The 17,163-nt window shown below is 38.5% G+C and overlaps 1 protein-coding gene across 8 annotated transcripts in view; it reads left to right on the forward strand.

Moving 5' to 3' along the window:
• Window positions 1–17,163, forward strand: part of FAM135A (family with sequence similarity 135 member A) — a gene marked incomplete at both ends in the record, with an annotated part of 117,963 nt that overhangs the window by 67,700 nt on the left and 33,100 nt on the right. For all 8 annotated transcript variants that reach the window (XM_080699924.1, XM_080699925.1, XM_080699927.1 and 5 more), the window contains one exon: window positions 3,315–3,470. In XM_080699924.1, the coding sequence (XP_080556050.1) occupies window positions 3,315–3,470 (156 nt within the window). The remainder of the gene's footprint in view (window positions 1–3,314; window positions 3,471–17,163) is intronic.

A 17,163-nucleotide genomic window follows, 5' to 3' on the forward strand; every position in this document is an offset into this window, starting at 1 on the left:
TTAAAAATTACTTTTGAGTTTGCCCAGAAATTTCTGGGGCTTCTTTTTTTCTTAACTAAACTCCTCATTTGTTTGTTTGTTTGCTTAGTAAATATTTACTGGGTTTTAACTGTGTACCAGTAACTAAAGTCACAAACATGATAGTACATCATGTAAGTGCCTTCACTTCTTACTAATTTTAATTTTTATTTTGTGTCATTTCTTGATTTTTTGGAAACTTGATTTGGATGAGGAAAGAAAAGTCTGCCAAAAATATAGACTTCAAAAAGAAGTAGAAATAAACTGAGAGTAGTAGTATCATATGTGATATGTAGCATTTGGGAATCATTAAATATTTAAATATAAGGTCTATTTATAAATATTTGATATATTAAATGTATTGTGTGTGTTGTTTTGTGTGTGTTTGTGTTGTTTTGTGTGGGGGGTACTGGGGATAGAACCCAGTAGCATTCTACCTCCAACTACACTCCCAACCCTATTTTTTATTCTTTATTTTGAAACAGTGTTTCATTAAGTTGCAAAGTGCCTCACTGAGTAGCTGAGGCTGGCCATGAACACTATGATCCTCCTGTCTAAGCCTCCCAAGTACTGGGATTACAAACATGCGCCACCAAGCTTGACTTATTTAAATATATTTTTTAAAAGCATAATTCTTAAGGAAGGGAGAAGATATTAGTACAATTGTAGGTAATAATCATGAAATATAGATTTAGCAGTTGTTGATAGGTGGAGAGGTGGTAATTAATACTATGGGAGCCTATATAGACTTGACTACTCCAATATTTTTTAGGCTGGGGGAATGAAGTCATCCATCTGTGTATTTAAGGTAGATTTACTAATCTACATGGAAATTGAAAAACAAATTTTTGCACCAAGATTTTAATCTACCTGAAAACTTACTGTAACCTCAATGAATTACAATCTGGTCTTCCTAAGAAAAATGCCTGTCTTAATGAGAGACAATAATTCTTATTTTTAGTCTTAATTATTCTCTGTTTAGCAATTTTAGTTGTGCAAGGAAAACACTTGCATTTTGGACTATGCATGTCATAATATAACATAGTACTGTTAATTGCATGATCATAAATGCAACAATTTAATACCACTTTTATAGCATAATAGAATTTTATAATGACTTTGCTATCTGCCTTTCTCACCTCTAGACTATGAAATTTTCATATTATGTTTTATCTCTAGAGTATAGGCCCTATTGGAGGAGAAACTACAGTGGAGCCAGGGAGTTGTTCTAGGGGAAGGGGGTGGCAAAAGGGAGGATCAGTGGAATCGCTTCCATTGACTGTATGTACATATGTGCGAATACCAATGCCAACCCCAGTATGGGAAGGGGAGCGAGTGAGAGGGGAGCAGAGGAAGCCTACCAAGTGCTGTGTGCACATATGTCACTGCTACTATGAATTATATTATGATGTAAGACCATAATGCACCAATAAAAGTATTAAAAGGGCTCAAAAAATAAAAGCCAGGTGTGATGGTGCATGCTTGTAATCCCAGTTCTTGGGAGGCTGAGACAGGAGGATCACGGGTTTGCAACCAGCCTGAGCTACTTAGTGAGGCCTTCTGCAACTTAGTGAGACCCTGTTTCAAAATAAAAAAAGAGCTGGGCGTGGTGGTGCACACTTGTAATCCCCATGTTTGGGAGGCGGAGACAGGAGGATCACGCTGGTTCAAAGCCAGCCTTGCTGTCTTAAGAGACCCTGTTTCCAAATAAAATATAACATAAGTTTGGGAGTGTAGCCCAAAGGTAGAAGGGTTCCATCTCTAGTACCGCCAAAAAAATAAAAGAAAAAGAAAAATGAGCTAGGTATGGTAGCGCTTGCTTGTAATCCCAGCATTTGGGAGGATGAGACAGGAAGATCGTGGTTTGCAGACAGCCTCAGCTACTACTTAGTGAGGCCCTTTGCAATTCAGTGACACCCTGTTTCAAAATAAAGAATAAAAAATAGGGCTGGGTGTGCATGTATGTCTCTGCCATCTTGTATCCTATTAAGATGTATGACTGTAATGTACCAATAAATTTTTGTTTTTTTTTTCCTTGAGTTTTTTTGTTTTTTGCTTTTCTTTTTTGTTTTTTGGTGGTACTAGAGGTGGAACCCAGAGGCTTTCTACCTCCAGGTTATACTCCCAGACCTATTTTATATTTTATTTGGAAACAGAGTCTCACTAAGTTGCTGAGAGCCTCACTCAGTAGCTGAGGCTGGCTTTGAAACTGTGCGATCCTCCTGTCTCAGCCTCCCAAGTCCGGGGATTACAAGCATGTGCTACCACGCCCAGCCAATAAAATTTTTTTTAAAAAAAAAAACAAAAAATAAAGAGAAGATATGGAAAAAGCAAAAAAAAAAAAAAAAATTGGGCTAGAGGTGTGGCTCTGAGGTAGAATGCCCCTGGGTTCAATCGTCAGCACCACAAAAAAAGAAAAAAATGCTCAAAAAATAATGGATAATGAAGTATTAGAAAAAGAAATGCTTGTCTAGCATGCATGAAGCACTGCATTCAATCCCCAGTACCACAAAACAAAGGAAGTGTTTGACAGCACTGTAAAAGGATTGCCTACAAGTAAAATAGACCCTAACAATATAGAAGTGAGGGAAAAGAAGTATTTCCAAAAGAATTTCAGTCTTTTCTGAGGAGTTATAGATATTTTAAATGCCTCACTTAGCTTAATGGGGAAGAAAATCTTTAAGATGTTATCATCTTTCAAAAATATTTGTTTGTAACTTTCATTATGCTTTATTCCTTATGTTTGGTTTTGGTGGAACTGGGAATTGAACCCAGGAACATGCTACGTCCAAACTGTATTCTCATCCATTTTTTACTTTTTTTTAAAAAGTACTTTTTTTTATTTTGAAACAGGATCTCACTAAGTTGCTGAGAGTGTTGCTAAATTGTTATGGATGGCCTCAAACCTGCAATCAATCATCTTGTCTCACCCTCGCAAATAGTGAGATTATAGGTTGTGCATCTCCAGGCCCAGCTATCATTGTATTTAAAGTTCCTAATATTTTTCTCTTACAATTTGGATCATCCTGACTTTTGATTTTCTACTTAACTGATAATTACTGAAGCAATTTCAACAGCTTAACTGGTATTTTAATATGAAATAATCTTGTTACTGAAATAATGTGAAGTATAATCTAGAATTAACAATAAAATTCATTTATCATTTGGTCTCATCACACATGTCCATTTACACACACACTTCTAATTTAAACCATATGTATTAATATTCTCATCATAGTATATCTGGGAATGTTGAAAAGTCTCAAAGCAGTGATGTTTTTTTCTTCTCATTTCAGAAAATAGAAAATCCTGATGAACTGGCAGAACTTATAAATATGAACCTTGCACAGCTTTGTTCACTTCTGATGGCTTTGTGGGGACAGTTTCTGGAAATTATAACACTGCATGAAGACTTAAGAATATTATTAGCACAAGAGCATCATACCTTGAGGGTAAGTTGCAAAAACTGATTAGAGCATTTTAATGAGTCTTGTCTATCTTTAGACATTTCTAATGAATAAAAAGTCTGATTCTTATCTAATGTATTGATGAATACTTTTTCATATATTTTAAATTTTACTTCTCTTTCTATTACTTTTTTATAAATAGACCCTTAACTTTCTGGTAGTTTTTAGTTTGTTTTCTCTGTATTTATGCAATCTTTTGATAAACTAGAGGTCTTAATTTTAGAGCAGAAGGAACAGGAGAAAGGACAGATAAAGGTACACCCTTTTGACACATGCTAGTAAGATTGAAAACGACAGTTTCAATAAATGATGTGATATCAATTGAGTGTCCCCATAGAAAAAAATATAAAATTCAATTCAAAATGGATTTTTGGAATTAAAAAAATTAGTACAGTGTATTCCCCTAAACTCTTCAACAGAATATGCAAATTACAGCCGGGCGTGGTGGGGCACGCTTGTAATCCCCGAGCTTGGGAAGCACAGAGAGGAGGATCATACTGGTTCGAATCCAGCAGTGCTGACTTAGGAGACCCTGTTTCCAAATAAAAAAAAGTATAAAATAGGTCTGGGAGTGTAGCCAGGAGGTAGAATGGTTTCGGAACCCCAGTACCACCAAAAAAAAGAAAGAAAAAAAAAATATGCAAATTACCATTTGGCATATTTGCTTTTTCATGTCCTCTTTTTATACATACATACATACATACATACATACATACATACATACATACATACATACTTTTTTCTTGAATCATTTCATAATAGTATTGGCTGGTCATTATGTCAACTACCCCTCAGTTTGTGTTGTATTAAATTTCTTGGTGATCAAAATACAATAATAAAGCAATAATGGGATACTTCATTTTATTTTTTTTCTAGTCTATTTCAGTAAATTTTTCTAGGAGTTTGTTCATTCAGTCTAAATTTTTATATTTATTGATAGCAAGTAGTTCACAGTATCCTTCAATTATCTCTTTATTATCTGTAAGATTCATGGTGTTTTCTACTGTTCCATTACTTATGTTAATTATTGTGTCTTCACTCTTTTTATTGACCAATTGTACCTGATATTTACCACCTTTTAATGTTATTATTTCTTTCTTTTGTATGTTTCATTTTCTCTTGTTATTTTTGCTATATTGTAAACAAGATTATCAAATTAACTACTATTTTTTAGGCTTTTTCTTAAAAGCTATTTATTAAAGATCATCACTTTCTCTAATGTGCCAAACAAGAGAGTCTACAGTTGATAAATCACAATAGCCAACTTATACTGATGATCTAGTTCATCTTAGGATAGCAATTTAGAATGAATAACAAGGCCGGGTGTGGTGGACCACACTTGTAATCCCCACGCTTGGGAGGCTGAGACAGGAGGATTGCACAGGTTCAAAGCCAGCCTCAGCCTACTTAGTGAGGCTCTCAGCAACTTAATGAGAACCTGTTTCCAAATATGGGGCTGGTCCCATATACTATCTGTATGTCTGATCACTGTGGTAGATTCTAGATTATATTCCAGTGTCTCTTATTTACTCTTTTTCCGATTGTCAGCTTTTGAACCCACTCTCTATTTGCACCCCTCTCATCTCTGACAGGTGTTACTGTTAATGAGTTCTGTGTAAGTCCAGGGTTCTGCATTTCTCCACCTTGTGTTCCGCGCATGCTCTTGGGCCTCTGCACTCTCTACCCAGGCCTCAGGCTCTCTGCTTTGTGCTTGTGCTTCCTTCCTGTACTGGAGTGGAGCATCCAGTGTAGTCTTGGAGCAACCCCCTATGACCCTGTGCAGGGTCTAGGCCTTGAGCACCTTTTCTGTATCTCTGGAGGTTCTAACTAGACTAGCCTGCAGGGTCCCATAGATTCTCTGCATGATCTTTCGCTAAGTACTGAGTAATGCAAGCAATTACCTGGTCCTGCTGCAACATCTCTGGATGGTTCGCTGCACCGCTGCAAGTGCCATCTTTGGAGAGCACACGGGCTTATGGATCTTTTTCTGCATTCCTGAAGCAGAAAAAGTTGCGTTGGAGCTCTGTGGCTGCCTTCTAGTTCTTGGATTATTTTTCTGAATTTCTTGGGGCTGCCATGTCGGCCTAAGCCAAGACTCCCAGTTTGGGTGAGTGGCCTGTAGCCCGTTCTGGCACTAGAGGCTGAGCCACTTTTGCAGCAGGTCAGTCATGCGCTCGGGCTTTTTGCAGCAGATCTCGCATTTCAGAGTACTGGATTCCTTCTGCCTAGGTTCCTGGTTCTGTTTTGGTTCGTTAGCTTTATTTATTTTGCTTGTCAAGATTCTACCTTTTCGGTAGTTGAACTTTGTTTCAGCTACTAAGAGGTGCTATGTCCACAGTCGCCATTTTATTCTCCCCCTGTGCTTATAGTTTTCAATCCAGCTGTAAGAGACCTGGAATTCATCACTATTCTAACAGGGAAAAAAAAATTAAAATTATTCATTCTTCTTAGATCTAACGGATATTTATGGTCATAGATAAACTATTGTCTTCAAAATTAGAAATTTATAGCAAAAATAGCCAAAGAATCCATTTCTGGTATTTACCCAGATGAATTAAAAGCTTACATACATACAAAAACCTGCACATGGATATTTATAACAACTTTTTTTCAAAACTGTCAAAACTCAGAAGCAACCAAGGTAACCTTTAATAGGTGATTGTTTAAACAAGCTATTAAATTTGCATGTAACACGGTCATATTCTATACTAAGAAGAAATTATTAATCAAGCCATAAAAAGACATGGAAGGACCTTGAAAGGTTTGTAAAGTGAAAGAGGTCGTTCTTAAAGGCCATACATGCTATATGATTCCGATTTTATGACATTCTTAAAAAGGAAAAACTGTGGAGATGGTAAATAGATCAGTGATTGGCAGAAGATGAGAGGGAGGGAAGGATATTTAAGTAAGTGGTACAAAGGGGATTTTTAGGGCAATGAAGCTACTCTGTATAATATCACAATGATGGATATGTGTCGTTATACATTTGTCAAATCCAACACTGATTGTGAACCTACATGTGAACTATACTCTTTAGTTGATAAGGTCAGCAGTAGTTCGTGGTTTTAACAGGTATAGCACTTGTTACAATATGAGATGTAAAAATAGGGAAACTAGAGACTTCCAGGAAGATGGTGACAGAGAAAAGCAGGGCTTAAAGCCTCGCTAACAACCAATATCTATTACCACAAAATCAGCGCCTTTCATAGCCAGAAAACAGCATCAGCAGAGAAACAAAAACTGTAATTACAAGAGACAGAGAAAAAGAGGGCTGGAAAAACGAGACATCAAAAAGAAACCAGACCGCAGTGCTGCAGCCGGAGCCGCAGCGTGAAGCGGCGGGCACCATTTTCCCTTGCAGCAACAGGCTGCAGAGAGGAGGAGAACTCATAACGGAGCTCAGAACCAGAGAGGAGATAAGCCAGCCTCATGCCCGAGGATGTGGCAGTAGCGCCTTACTGCCAGCGGCAGCAGCAAGCTCACCGGACAGCACCAGACCAACGCACTCAACAGCCCACCAGGCTCCAGAGAGGAGCGGCAGACAGCGAGCCGAGGTGAGCCGCTGCGGATCAGCTGGGAGGAATTCGGCAGATTTCTCGGCGTAGGGAGCTTCTAAAGATCCCAGAGGCTGGGCTCACCCTGCAGGGACTCAGAACGGAGCTCAAAACCAGAAAAGAAATACGCCAGCCTCACGGCCAAGGGCATGGCAGCGGCGCCATATTGCCACTGGCGGCAGCAGCAGCAGCAAATTCATCGAGTCCACTACAGCTCCATCTGCACACTCAACAGTGAGTCAAATTGGGGCCCCTACAGGAGAAATCCCAGTACTGTACTCCCAGGGACTTGACCCTGTGGGGGAATGGCGGTGGCAGAGATATCACTTCATAGGAGAACGCCCAACCTAGTACCCCCCATAGTCTAAAGCAGCCTCAATTGACTCCCAGGGTATGAGACTCTGCAATACAACCCAGTAAAGGAGTAGTGGGGACCGAGATACCACAGACTCGAGATCCAGAGCACCTTAAGTGAAGTTGTAGTGACCCAAGGGAAGAACCGAGACAAGGCAAAAATTTCCGAAATCATGGGAAAGAGGAATAACAATGGAGCAATGAATGCCCACAACCCCACAACATTAGAACCTGATAAAACAGAAATCCAGAGATTTCTAGAAGATCAAATCAGGAAAATAACTGTAGAAATAATAGAGGTGTTTCAAAAAGAATTCAGAGAGAGCCAAAAAGAGATAAAGGATGCAATTAATGAAGTAAAGGCCTCAATTCAAAGTACAAACAACAGATTAGACCACATGGAGAATAGAATCTCACTCTTAGAAAATGATCATTCAAAAAATGAACGCATAGTTTCTAATCTAGAAAAAAATATCCAACAGCAGGAATCTGACATTGAAGAAATATGGGCCCATTTTAAGAGAGCTAACCTAAGAATAATTGGAATAGAGGAGGGAAAAGAAGGTGAAACCAAAGGAATCAACAATCTCTTCAAGGAAGTAATAGCAGAAAATTTTCCATACATAGAGCAAGAGGTCAGTACACGGGTCCAGGAAACTTATAGAACTCCCTTTAGACAGGATCAGAGAAGAGGATCCCCACGCCACATAATTGTCAAAATGACCAATGTGGAAGCCAAGCAGAGAATCTTAAAGGCAACAAAAGCAAAGGGCCAAGTGACATTCAGAGGCAAACCAATTAGAATCACTCCAGACTTCCCAAACCAAGTCATGAGAGCCAGAAGGGCTTGGAGTAAATTATTCCAAACTCTGAAAGAAAACAACTTCCTGCCAAAAATTTCCTACCCAGCAAAACTTTCTATCAAATTAGATGGAGAAATAAGAAGCTTCCATGACAAACAGAAACTGAAGGAATTTATGTCTTCAAAACCAGCACTAGAGAAAATACTCAAAGAGATTAACTACAAAGAAGAAATAGGTAACACACACCAGAACCAGAGAAACAAGATTTTCCATCCAACAGACAACTAAGATTGGTTATCTGTGGAGATTCATTATTTATGTTAGTCTTTTACCTATCTCTAAATGGTATTGTTTGCCTTTATTGTTGTTAATTTTTAGGATTTCTAGTGGGAATATTAATATACCTTCAGATAGAGCATTTGGAAATATTTTATCCCATTCTATCAGTAACTGTTAACTCTGTTTACATTGTCTTTGGATATACGATATTTTTTTTTATTTTTTAGGGAGTTTGTATATTCTTCTGTTGCCTGTGCCATTGAAATCATATCCAAAAAATCACTGCCAGTTTCAATGTTGTGAGGTTTTATGACCCAGATTTTCTTCTAAAAGTTTATAGTCTTTAGATTTATATTTAGGTCTTTTATCTATTTTGAGTTAATATTTGTATATGGGATTAGGTAAGGGTCCAATTTTATTCTTTTCCATGTAATTATTATTTTTCAACAATATTTAGCTAAAAGATTATTATTTCCTCCACCAAATGTTCGTGGAAACCTTGTCAAAAATAACTTGAGCCGGGCGTGGTGGCGCACGCTTGTAATCCCCGCGCTTGGGAGGCGGAGACAGGAGGATCGCGCAGGTTCGAAGCTAGCCGTGCTGGTGTAAGAGACCCTGTTTCAAAAATAAAAAAATAGGTCTGGGAGTGTAGCCCGGAGGAAGAAGGGCTTCCAGGAACCCCGGTACCACCAAAAAAATAAAAAATTTAAAAAAAATTAAAAAAAAATAACTTGACAATATAGGGAAGAATTTAGCTCTAGGCTTTTATTTAACTCCAATGGTTTATATATCTGCCTTTAGAACAGTACTACACTGTTTGAATTATTGTAGCTTTATATGGTTTGAAATCAGAAAATATACATCTTCTAGCTTTATTCTTCTTCGAGATTATTTTGGGGATCTAGAGTCCATATTCCATATCAGGATAGATTTTTTCTGAAAAATAAATAAATAAATGTATGATAGTTTCACCTAAAAAGAAAAAAGAAAAAAAATATATTTCTCTGGTAAGAAAGAAAGCAAAAAGAAATATTGAAATGCTATCTTTAAGTCATCAAAAGCTTGGTATCAGACAAATGAAACTGTTATGTGAGATTATCATCATTAATATTGGATAAATTGCTATAAACCTAGATGTCAACCACTAAGCCAAGCATGGGAAGGAGGGATAAGGAGGGAACGGGGTGGGGATTGGGTAGGGGCTGACTGGGCGATGTGTGCATGTATGTCTACAAAAGTATTTTCTTTATACCATTATGATGTATGAATACAGTGCACCAATAAAAATTTTAAAAAGGGAAAAAAATAATAATAATAATAGGGAAACTAGAAAAGTGTGAAGAGGGGGAACTCTGTAAAAACTCTGTTACATCCTGATCATTTTTTCTATAAACCTAAAACTGCTCTAAAAAATTAATTGAAAAATAAAAGTGGAGTTTTGGACAAGATGGTGGTGGCCGCAGCATTGAAGATTAGCTGTGGTCAAATAGGACATGTTTTCCTCTGAGAAACCCTGGACAACAGATTTTGGTTTAATATCTGATTGGGACAACATACAGGGACATTTCCAGTCATGACATCCTATCTAAAATATATGGGCGAGAGTGGAAAATGGCAGAATTAGAGACACGGTGGCAGTTTGGTGCCCACCACTGCAAGAAAAGTGATATTTGGAAGAACATCCCAGAAGATATCAGAAAGTAGACTCCTCCTGCCACACATGCTCAGGAATTCTTAACAACATACTCTGTAATAAAAATGTTCGGGGTGCGTTGGAGGGAGCCCAGCATGGCAGAACCAGAATGCCCAGATGTGTGTCCCAGATGCCTTGGTGCTCGTAGCCGCTATACTCCTCTACGCTGTGCTGGGGGCTATGGTGCGCTCGGAGCAGCAGATCTTGCTCTTCCTGGTGAAGCTGCGGGCCTCCACTCTTGGTGGGGAGAGAAAATGCATTGCTGCTAAGTACTCGGGCTCCCAAGTTCTGCAAAAGACATGTACTGTTTTCTTTTATTAAAAAAATACTGAAGAAGACAGACCAGGATGGCACCAGTGGCCAGTATTCTGGAGAGGCAGACAGATCCAATCTGACACACCCTGAATTTTTGAAGAAATCTCCCTAAAAGTAGGCTGCTCCTGCAGCACATGCTCAGGAATTCTGGACAACATACTATATAGGAAAAATGTTCTGGGCACATTGGAGGAAAGCCCGCATGGCCCAGCCCGGCTGGCCACATTGCACGTTCCGGGAAGATTCTGCACTCATGACCACCACGCTAGGGGCAGTGGTGTGCTTGAAGCAGCAGATCCCCCTCTCTGCTGCAGCTGTGGGCCTCCACTTTCAGTGAGGAGATAAAATCCATTGCTGCTAGGTATTTGGATTCCCAGCTTTTGCAAAAGACACGTACTGTTTTCTCCTACTAAAAGAAAATATGGAAGAAAAAATGGGATCCTCTTTAAACGTCCTGCCCACAATGATGGGGCCCGGAGCCTGCCTCATGGCAAGGCCAGGACCAGAGCCAGCGAGGCCAGGACTGAAGCCAGCGAGGCAGGGACCAGAGCCTGCCATGCAGCAAGGCTAGGACCGGAGCCTCCCACACAGAGAGGCCAGGACCGGAGTCTGCTCCACAGCAAAGGGCCAGCAGGTCCCTGCAACAGTGGTTGGGAAGCACTTGACACTGCCGCTGCTTCACCTCATCTCTCAGCAGATTCCCAAATCCAAGTGACCTCTATGAAAAAAATTGGTTGTGAGTGGATCATCTCATCAAAGTTACTCATCTTGTAGCGTTCAGAATTTCAGTAAGTGGGAATCAGTGTGAAAAATAAAAGAAGGATTTCCAAGGAAGAAAAAAAATCTGTAATTGATTGGATGTGGAGAAATAGAAACTCTAATACATTATTGGTGGGATTGTACATGAATGCAACCTCTTTGGAAAACAGTATGGATGATTCTCAGAAGAATGATAATGAACTTACCATAGGATCCAGCAAAGTCAATCATGAAACCAAGTATGGGGAGGGGGAGAGGGAGGGAAGGGGTTAGGGATTGGGTAAGGGTTAATTGGGTATTGTGTCCATGTATATCTCCACAAGTTTCTTACCCCGTTAAGATGTATGACTACAGTCCATCAATAAAAATTTATTTAAAAATAAATAAAAGTTTAAAAAAGAGCTGGGAGTGGTGGCGCACGCTTGTAATCCCCCATCTTGAGAGGCTGAGATAGGAGGATTGCACGGGTTCGAAGCCAGCCTCAGCTACTTAGTGAGGCTTTCAGCAACTTAGTGAGACCCTGTTTCCAAATAAAATATAAAAAAGGTTTTGGAGTATACCCCAGAGGTAGAAAGCCTCTGGGTTCCACCACCAGTACCACCAAAAAAAAAAAAAAAGTTACAGAAAGAAAAGAAAAATAAAATTGCCTCCTGCTCTAACATCTGGATTATCTTGGAGTCATTTATACTGGCGATATTTATTTCTTGGTGGAGAATTATAATTTCCTGCTTTGCCTATCTTGTGTTCTTCAGCAGTGAAACATTTGCTTCTTGTATTTTATCAGTTTTACCATTGTTTCCAGAAGGAAGGCAAGTCCATACCAATTTCTCTATCATGGTCTAAGTAGAAGTTAAACTAGAAGTTTTCAACCTGCCTAGCCATTGGGGAACTTCTTTTTTTTTTTTTTTTTTTTTTTTGTGTGTGTGTGTGTGTGTGTGTGTGTGTGTGGTGGTGGTGGTACTGAGGTTCCTGGAAACCCTTCTACCTCAGGGCAACACTCCCAGACCTGTTTTTATACTTTTTTATTTGGAAGCAGGATCTCTTAAACCAGCATGGCTGCCTTCAAACCTGTGCTATCCTCCTGTCTCCGCCTCCCAAGCTAAGGGATTACAAGCGTGCAGCCACCATCCCGCCTGGCTTTGGGGAACTTTTTTAAGTGGTAATGCTGATTCAAGTCCAGGCCTGGATCCGGGTGGGTGGGTGGGTGGTTGGTTGGTTGGTTGGTTGGTTGGTTGGTTGGTTGGTTGGTTTAGGTGTTCTAAGAGATTCTCAGGATTAGGCCACACCCTGACTTCGACCATTGTGCTAGAAAGAGTGAGAACTAAAATTTGGTTGTCCTCATTGCTGTCCAGGTTCATCTGCCTGTGGATAGAACACCTTTTTAAAATTCACAGTTAAAAGCTGCTTTATAAGCCAGGTGTGGTGCAAGCTTGTAATCCCAGCGCTTGGGAGGCTGAGAACATCACACAGGTTCAAAGCCAGCCTCAGCAGGGCATGGTGGCGCACACTTGTAATCCCCGCGCTTGGGAGGTGGAGACAGAAGGATCACACAGGTTCGAAGCCAGCCGCGCTGGTGTAAGAGACCCTGTTTCAAAAATATAAAATAGGTCTGGGAGTGTAGCCCGGAGGTAGAAGGGCTTCCAGGAACCCCAGTACCACAAATAAATAAATAAATAAATAAATAAATAAATAAATAAATAAATAAATAACAAAGCCAGCCTCAGCTAATTAGTGAGGCTCTCAGCAACTTAGTGAGACCCTGTTTCCAAATAAAGTATAAAATAATAAAATAGATCTGGGAGTATAGTTCAGAGGTAGAAAGGTCCCTGGATTCCACCCCCAGTACCACAATAAATAAAAGTAAAAGCTGCAAAATAAATAAAAGTATATGGATTTATAAGATCCTAGATTTTAATCTAAAGCTACTACTTTTCAGGAAAGAAGCTAGTGAATCAGTGAATTCTTTTTTTTTATTTTTTTTAAGATATTTGCTTTGGCAACATCAGAAAGAAATTTAAAATCACTATTTCCATCACTCAAATTTACTTTTTTGGTTTTTTAAATTTTTTATTGGTGCATTGTAATCATACATCTTAATGGGGTATAAGATATATGGGTATAATGCACCCATCACTCATTTAGCCCTAACCCAATTCCCACCCCATTCCCTCCCCCCTCCTTCCTTCTCATGTTTGGCTTTAGTGATTGACTTTGATATGTTTGTGAATGTGCAGTAGGGTATTTCCCTCTTTTCTCCTCCCATCCTCCCCAGTTAGGTCACCTTATTTGCTATTTATGGTTTCTCCTTTCTTGTCTAGAGTTCCTCCTATGACCATTTTTCTTTCTAGCTTGTACATATTAGAACACCTGATTTTTTACTTTTTGTGACTAACTAATCTCACTTAGCATAATATTCTCCAGTTCCCTCCATTTCCCTGCAAATGATATAATTTTGTTCTTTAAGGCTGAGTAAAATTCCATTGTGTACATATCCCACAGTTTTGTAATCCATTCATCTGTCAATGGACATTAACTAAAATGGCAGTCATTAGAAGCACAGCCAACAACAAATGCTGGGGAGGATGTGGAGCAGTAAATTCTTAGGCTTTTACTGAGATTTTAAGATTATAAAATGTTATTCTCACTGCTATTGATAAATTTATATTCTAAAAGTATAATAGTTTGTATAACCATTTTTCCCACTTAATGAACCTATATAAGCCATCTTTTGTAACTTCTTCCTGGAAATATATTACTTATTTGTGGTTTTTTACTTTATACTTTGCATAGTTTGGGCAGATTTCCAGTTTCCCTGTAATTTTAAACAAAAATATATTTTAGCTGTTATAAATATACAAAACATAATCCAGCTTTTTCAGTAGTCTACCCAAAGTGAACTTATTTTCTAATGATGTGCTTTTTAAAGGGTTAGTTTAAAAAGAAAGGATTTTTTCCTTAAGTCATTTTAACTATTTAAATAGGAACTTTGTAATGTTATTCATAGTTCCCTGTGTTCTTTAGTAGAATGTACTGGCCATAATTTAACTCTTTCATTATGACTTAGTTCACATAATGTGCTCAACTTTAATGCACAGTGTCCTATGATATTAAAAATATTAGAATGTTGGATTCTACATTAAAAAGTTTGAAGTTATATTAACTTTTAATTTCTTTTGCATGCTTTTTATAGGAATGCTCTAGGGATCTTTTTTATCAACATTAAATTCTCATAATTTTTTGTAACTGCCTGGGTGTAATTACCTCTGTAATTCTTTTTGTTGTTGTTGTTCTTGTTTAATTTGCTCTTTTAAAACACCTGTGGATGAGCCGGGCATGGTTGCACATGCTTGTAATCCCAGCATTTGGGAGGCTGAGACAGGAGCATCATGGTTCCCAGCGAGCCTCAGCTACCAAAACACCTGTGGATTGAGAAATCAATTTATTTAAACTAATTAGAACTATAATATAGGCATAAATCTTTTTTCTATTATGAAATGGCTTTATAGTATCCTGTTATAAGTATAACACAGTAACTTAAAGAACATTTATTAGTAACTTAAAGAACATTTATTCAGTAAACATTTGCAATATGCCTTTTTTTGAAGATACTTAAATGTTTATTTATTTATTTTTTATTTATTTATTTTTTTTTTTATTTTGGTGGTGGTACTGGGGTTCCTGGAAGCCCTTCTACCTCCGGGCTACACTCCCAGACCTATTTTTTTTTTATAATTTTTTGAAACAGGGTCTCGTAAACCAGCACGGCTGGCTTCGAACCTGCGCGATCCTCCTGTCTCCACCTCCCAAGCGCGGGGATTACAAGCGTGCGCCACCACGCCCGGCAAATGTTTAATTTATAAAGCATTATAAATACTCATTTTGAATGCTCAGCATTTTTTCTCATTGCAAAATTTTGAATATTTTATATTACCAATAAGTAAATATTTTAAGAAAACTAAGATATGTATAATTCATTTGTATAAACATTCATACAAAAGCATTAATATTTATTTCTCATATCTTAAGTTTAAATTTGTGAATTTAACTTTTTTTGTGTGTGGTACTGGGGATGGAACCCAGAGGCATTCTACTTCTGAGCTGCACCCCCAGCCCTATTTTTAATTCTTTATTTTGAAACAGGATCTCACTGAGTTGTAAAGGGCCTCGCTAAGTAGCTGAGGCTATCCACGAACTGCAATCCTCCCGTCTCAGCCTCCCAAATGCAGGGATTACAAGTGTGTACCACCACGCCCGGCTTGAATTTAACTTTTTAAAAGTTGTGTCTTTTGTCTAAAGTTAAGCTGTATTGCCATTAGGTGGCAGTCATACCACATTTATTGCCACATAATACAGTTAGGAGACTTATTCATTACATATTATCCCAGTGTGGTAATCATTAAAAATCTTAGAGTACATATTGGGTATGAAAGATTTTTACACAGTCTTAATGCAGAAGGGAAAAGAAGTGCTTTGGAACACAAAATTTGGATTTTTCAAATCTATTTTTGAATCCTAAGTTATCACTTACTATTTATGTTATCTTAGCCAAGTATTTTACCTGTTTCTGCCTCAGTTTCCTCACTTATTAAATGAAAAATCTCCATAGGATTTTTTTTAATTAAATGAATAAGGCTTCTTTCACTTTTGGGGTGGCTCTTATTTTCCCTTGAATATATGTCCTACTTTTCTAAATAAATTTCTCTGATTGGTATGTGCTTTTTTTTTTTTTTTTTTTTTTGGTGGTAGTGGGGGTAGAACCCAGAGGCTTTTCTACCTCTGGGCTGTACTCCCAGACCTATTTTATATTTTATTTGGAAAGAGGGTCTCACTAAGTTGCTGAGAACCTCACTAAATAGCTGAGACTGGCTTTGAACCTGTGCGATCCTCTTGTCTCAGCCTCCCAAATGGGGGGGTGGGGGGTGTTACAAGTGTGCGCCACCACACCTGGCTGCTAAAATTCTTTTCCATCACATAAGCCAAGGACCCTGTCGTTCCTGAGTTGAGGTATCCACCCTGCTGCATTGATGTTTCCAGAGTTGAGGTATCTGTCCTACTGCATTGGCATCTTTTAGCAACTCAGATGGGACTTCAGAAGCAGCAACTTTGAAGTACAACTCTTAATAGAACAACCCGGTGTTATGAGACAATAGCCATCACCTACAAAACACCTAAGCTGTTATATGCACCCCCATTCATTAAAAAGGACTGATGAAACGGACCTTTCTGTTCATTCAACAACTGAGACTTGGAGGACAGTCAGGAAGTAAAAGATGAGAGAACAACCAATATCTTGACCCTTGCCCTCCAAGATTTATTGGAACCCAGGGATAATGGGACTTTTAAGATATTCACTGTAATCAAAAAGTAGATGAATGGCTTTGTTGACCAACAAATCAAAATAATCAGGTTTGGGAACATCTACTTAGAAGGCTTGGCATAATGGACATACCAAAAACTAATTGGCACACAGAAAAAGCCACCTTTTGATCTTCATGTTCCTGGGTCAATCAATGTCCTAGCTTATGACCTGACTATCAAGAACCCATCTAAACAACTGAGGCCAGTTTCTCTATTTCCTTGAGGTCACCTCTTGCCAGAAACAGCTCTAGAAGATGGAACTCTACCCATCATCAGTTCTTAAAATTAAGGGATCACAGTCTCGGGGTAGGGCAGTTAGAGGTACTGTTATAGGATAGAAAAATAAATAGGTGGAAAGGAGACATAAGGGAGAAAAAAGGAAATGTAATGTTAATATGAAAGCCCATTATAAGGCCTGTGAAACCCAAAAGAAATTTACAAGTGACCTTGAATACTGTAGGCCATCCTTAAGTGTTTATCAGACAACAGAGGTCACACAAAATCAAATCTTGGACACTTCATGAGAGCAGTCTCCTCAGGCATTGTTGGCTGTCCTTGAGCAG

Source organism: Muscardinus avellanarius (genome assembly GCF_963383645.1).
Source record: "Muscardinus avellanarius genome assembly, chromosome: 8".
Taxonomy (NCBI): Eukaryota; Metazoa; Chordata; class Mammalia; order Rodentia; family Gliridae; genus Muscardinus; species Muscardinus avellanarius.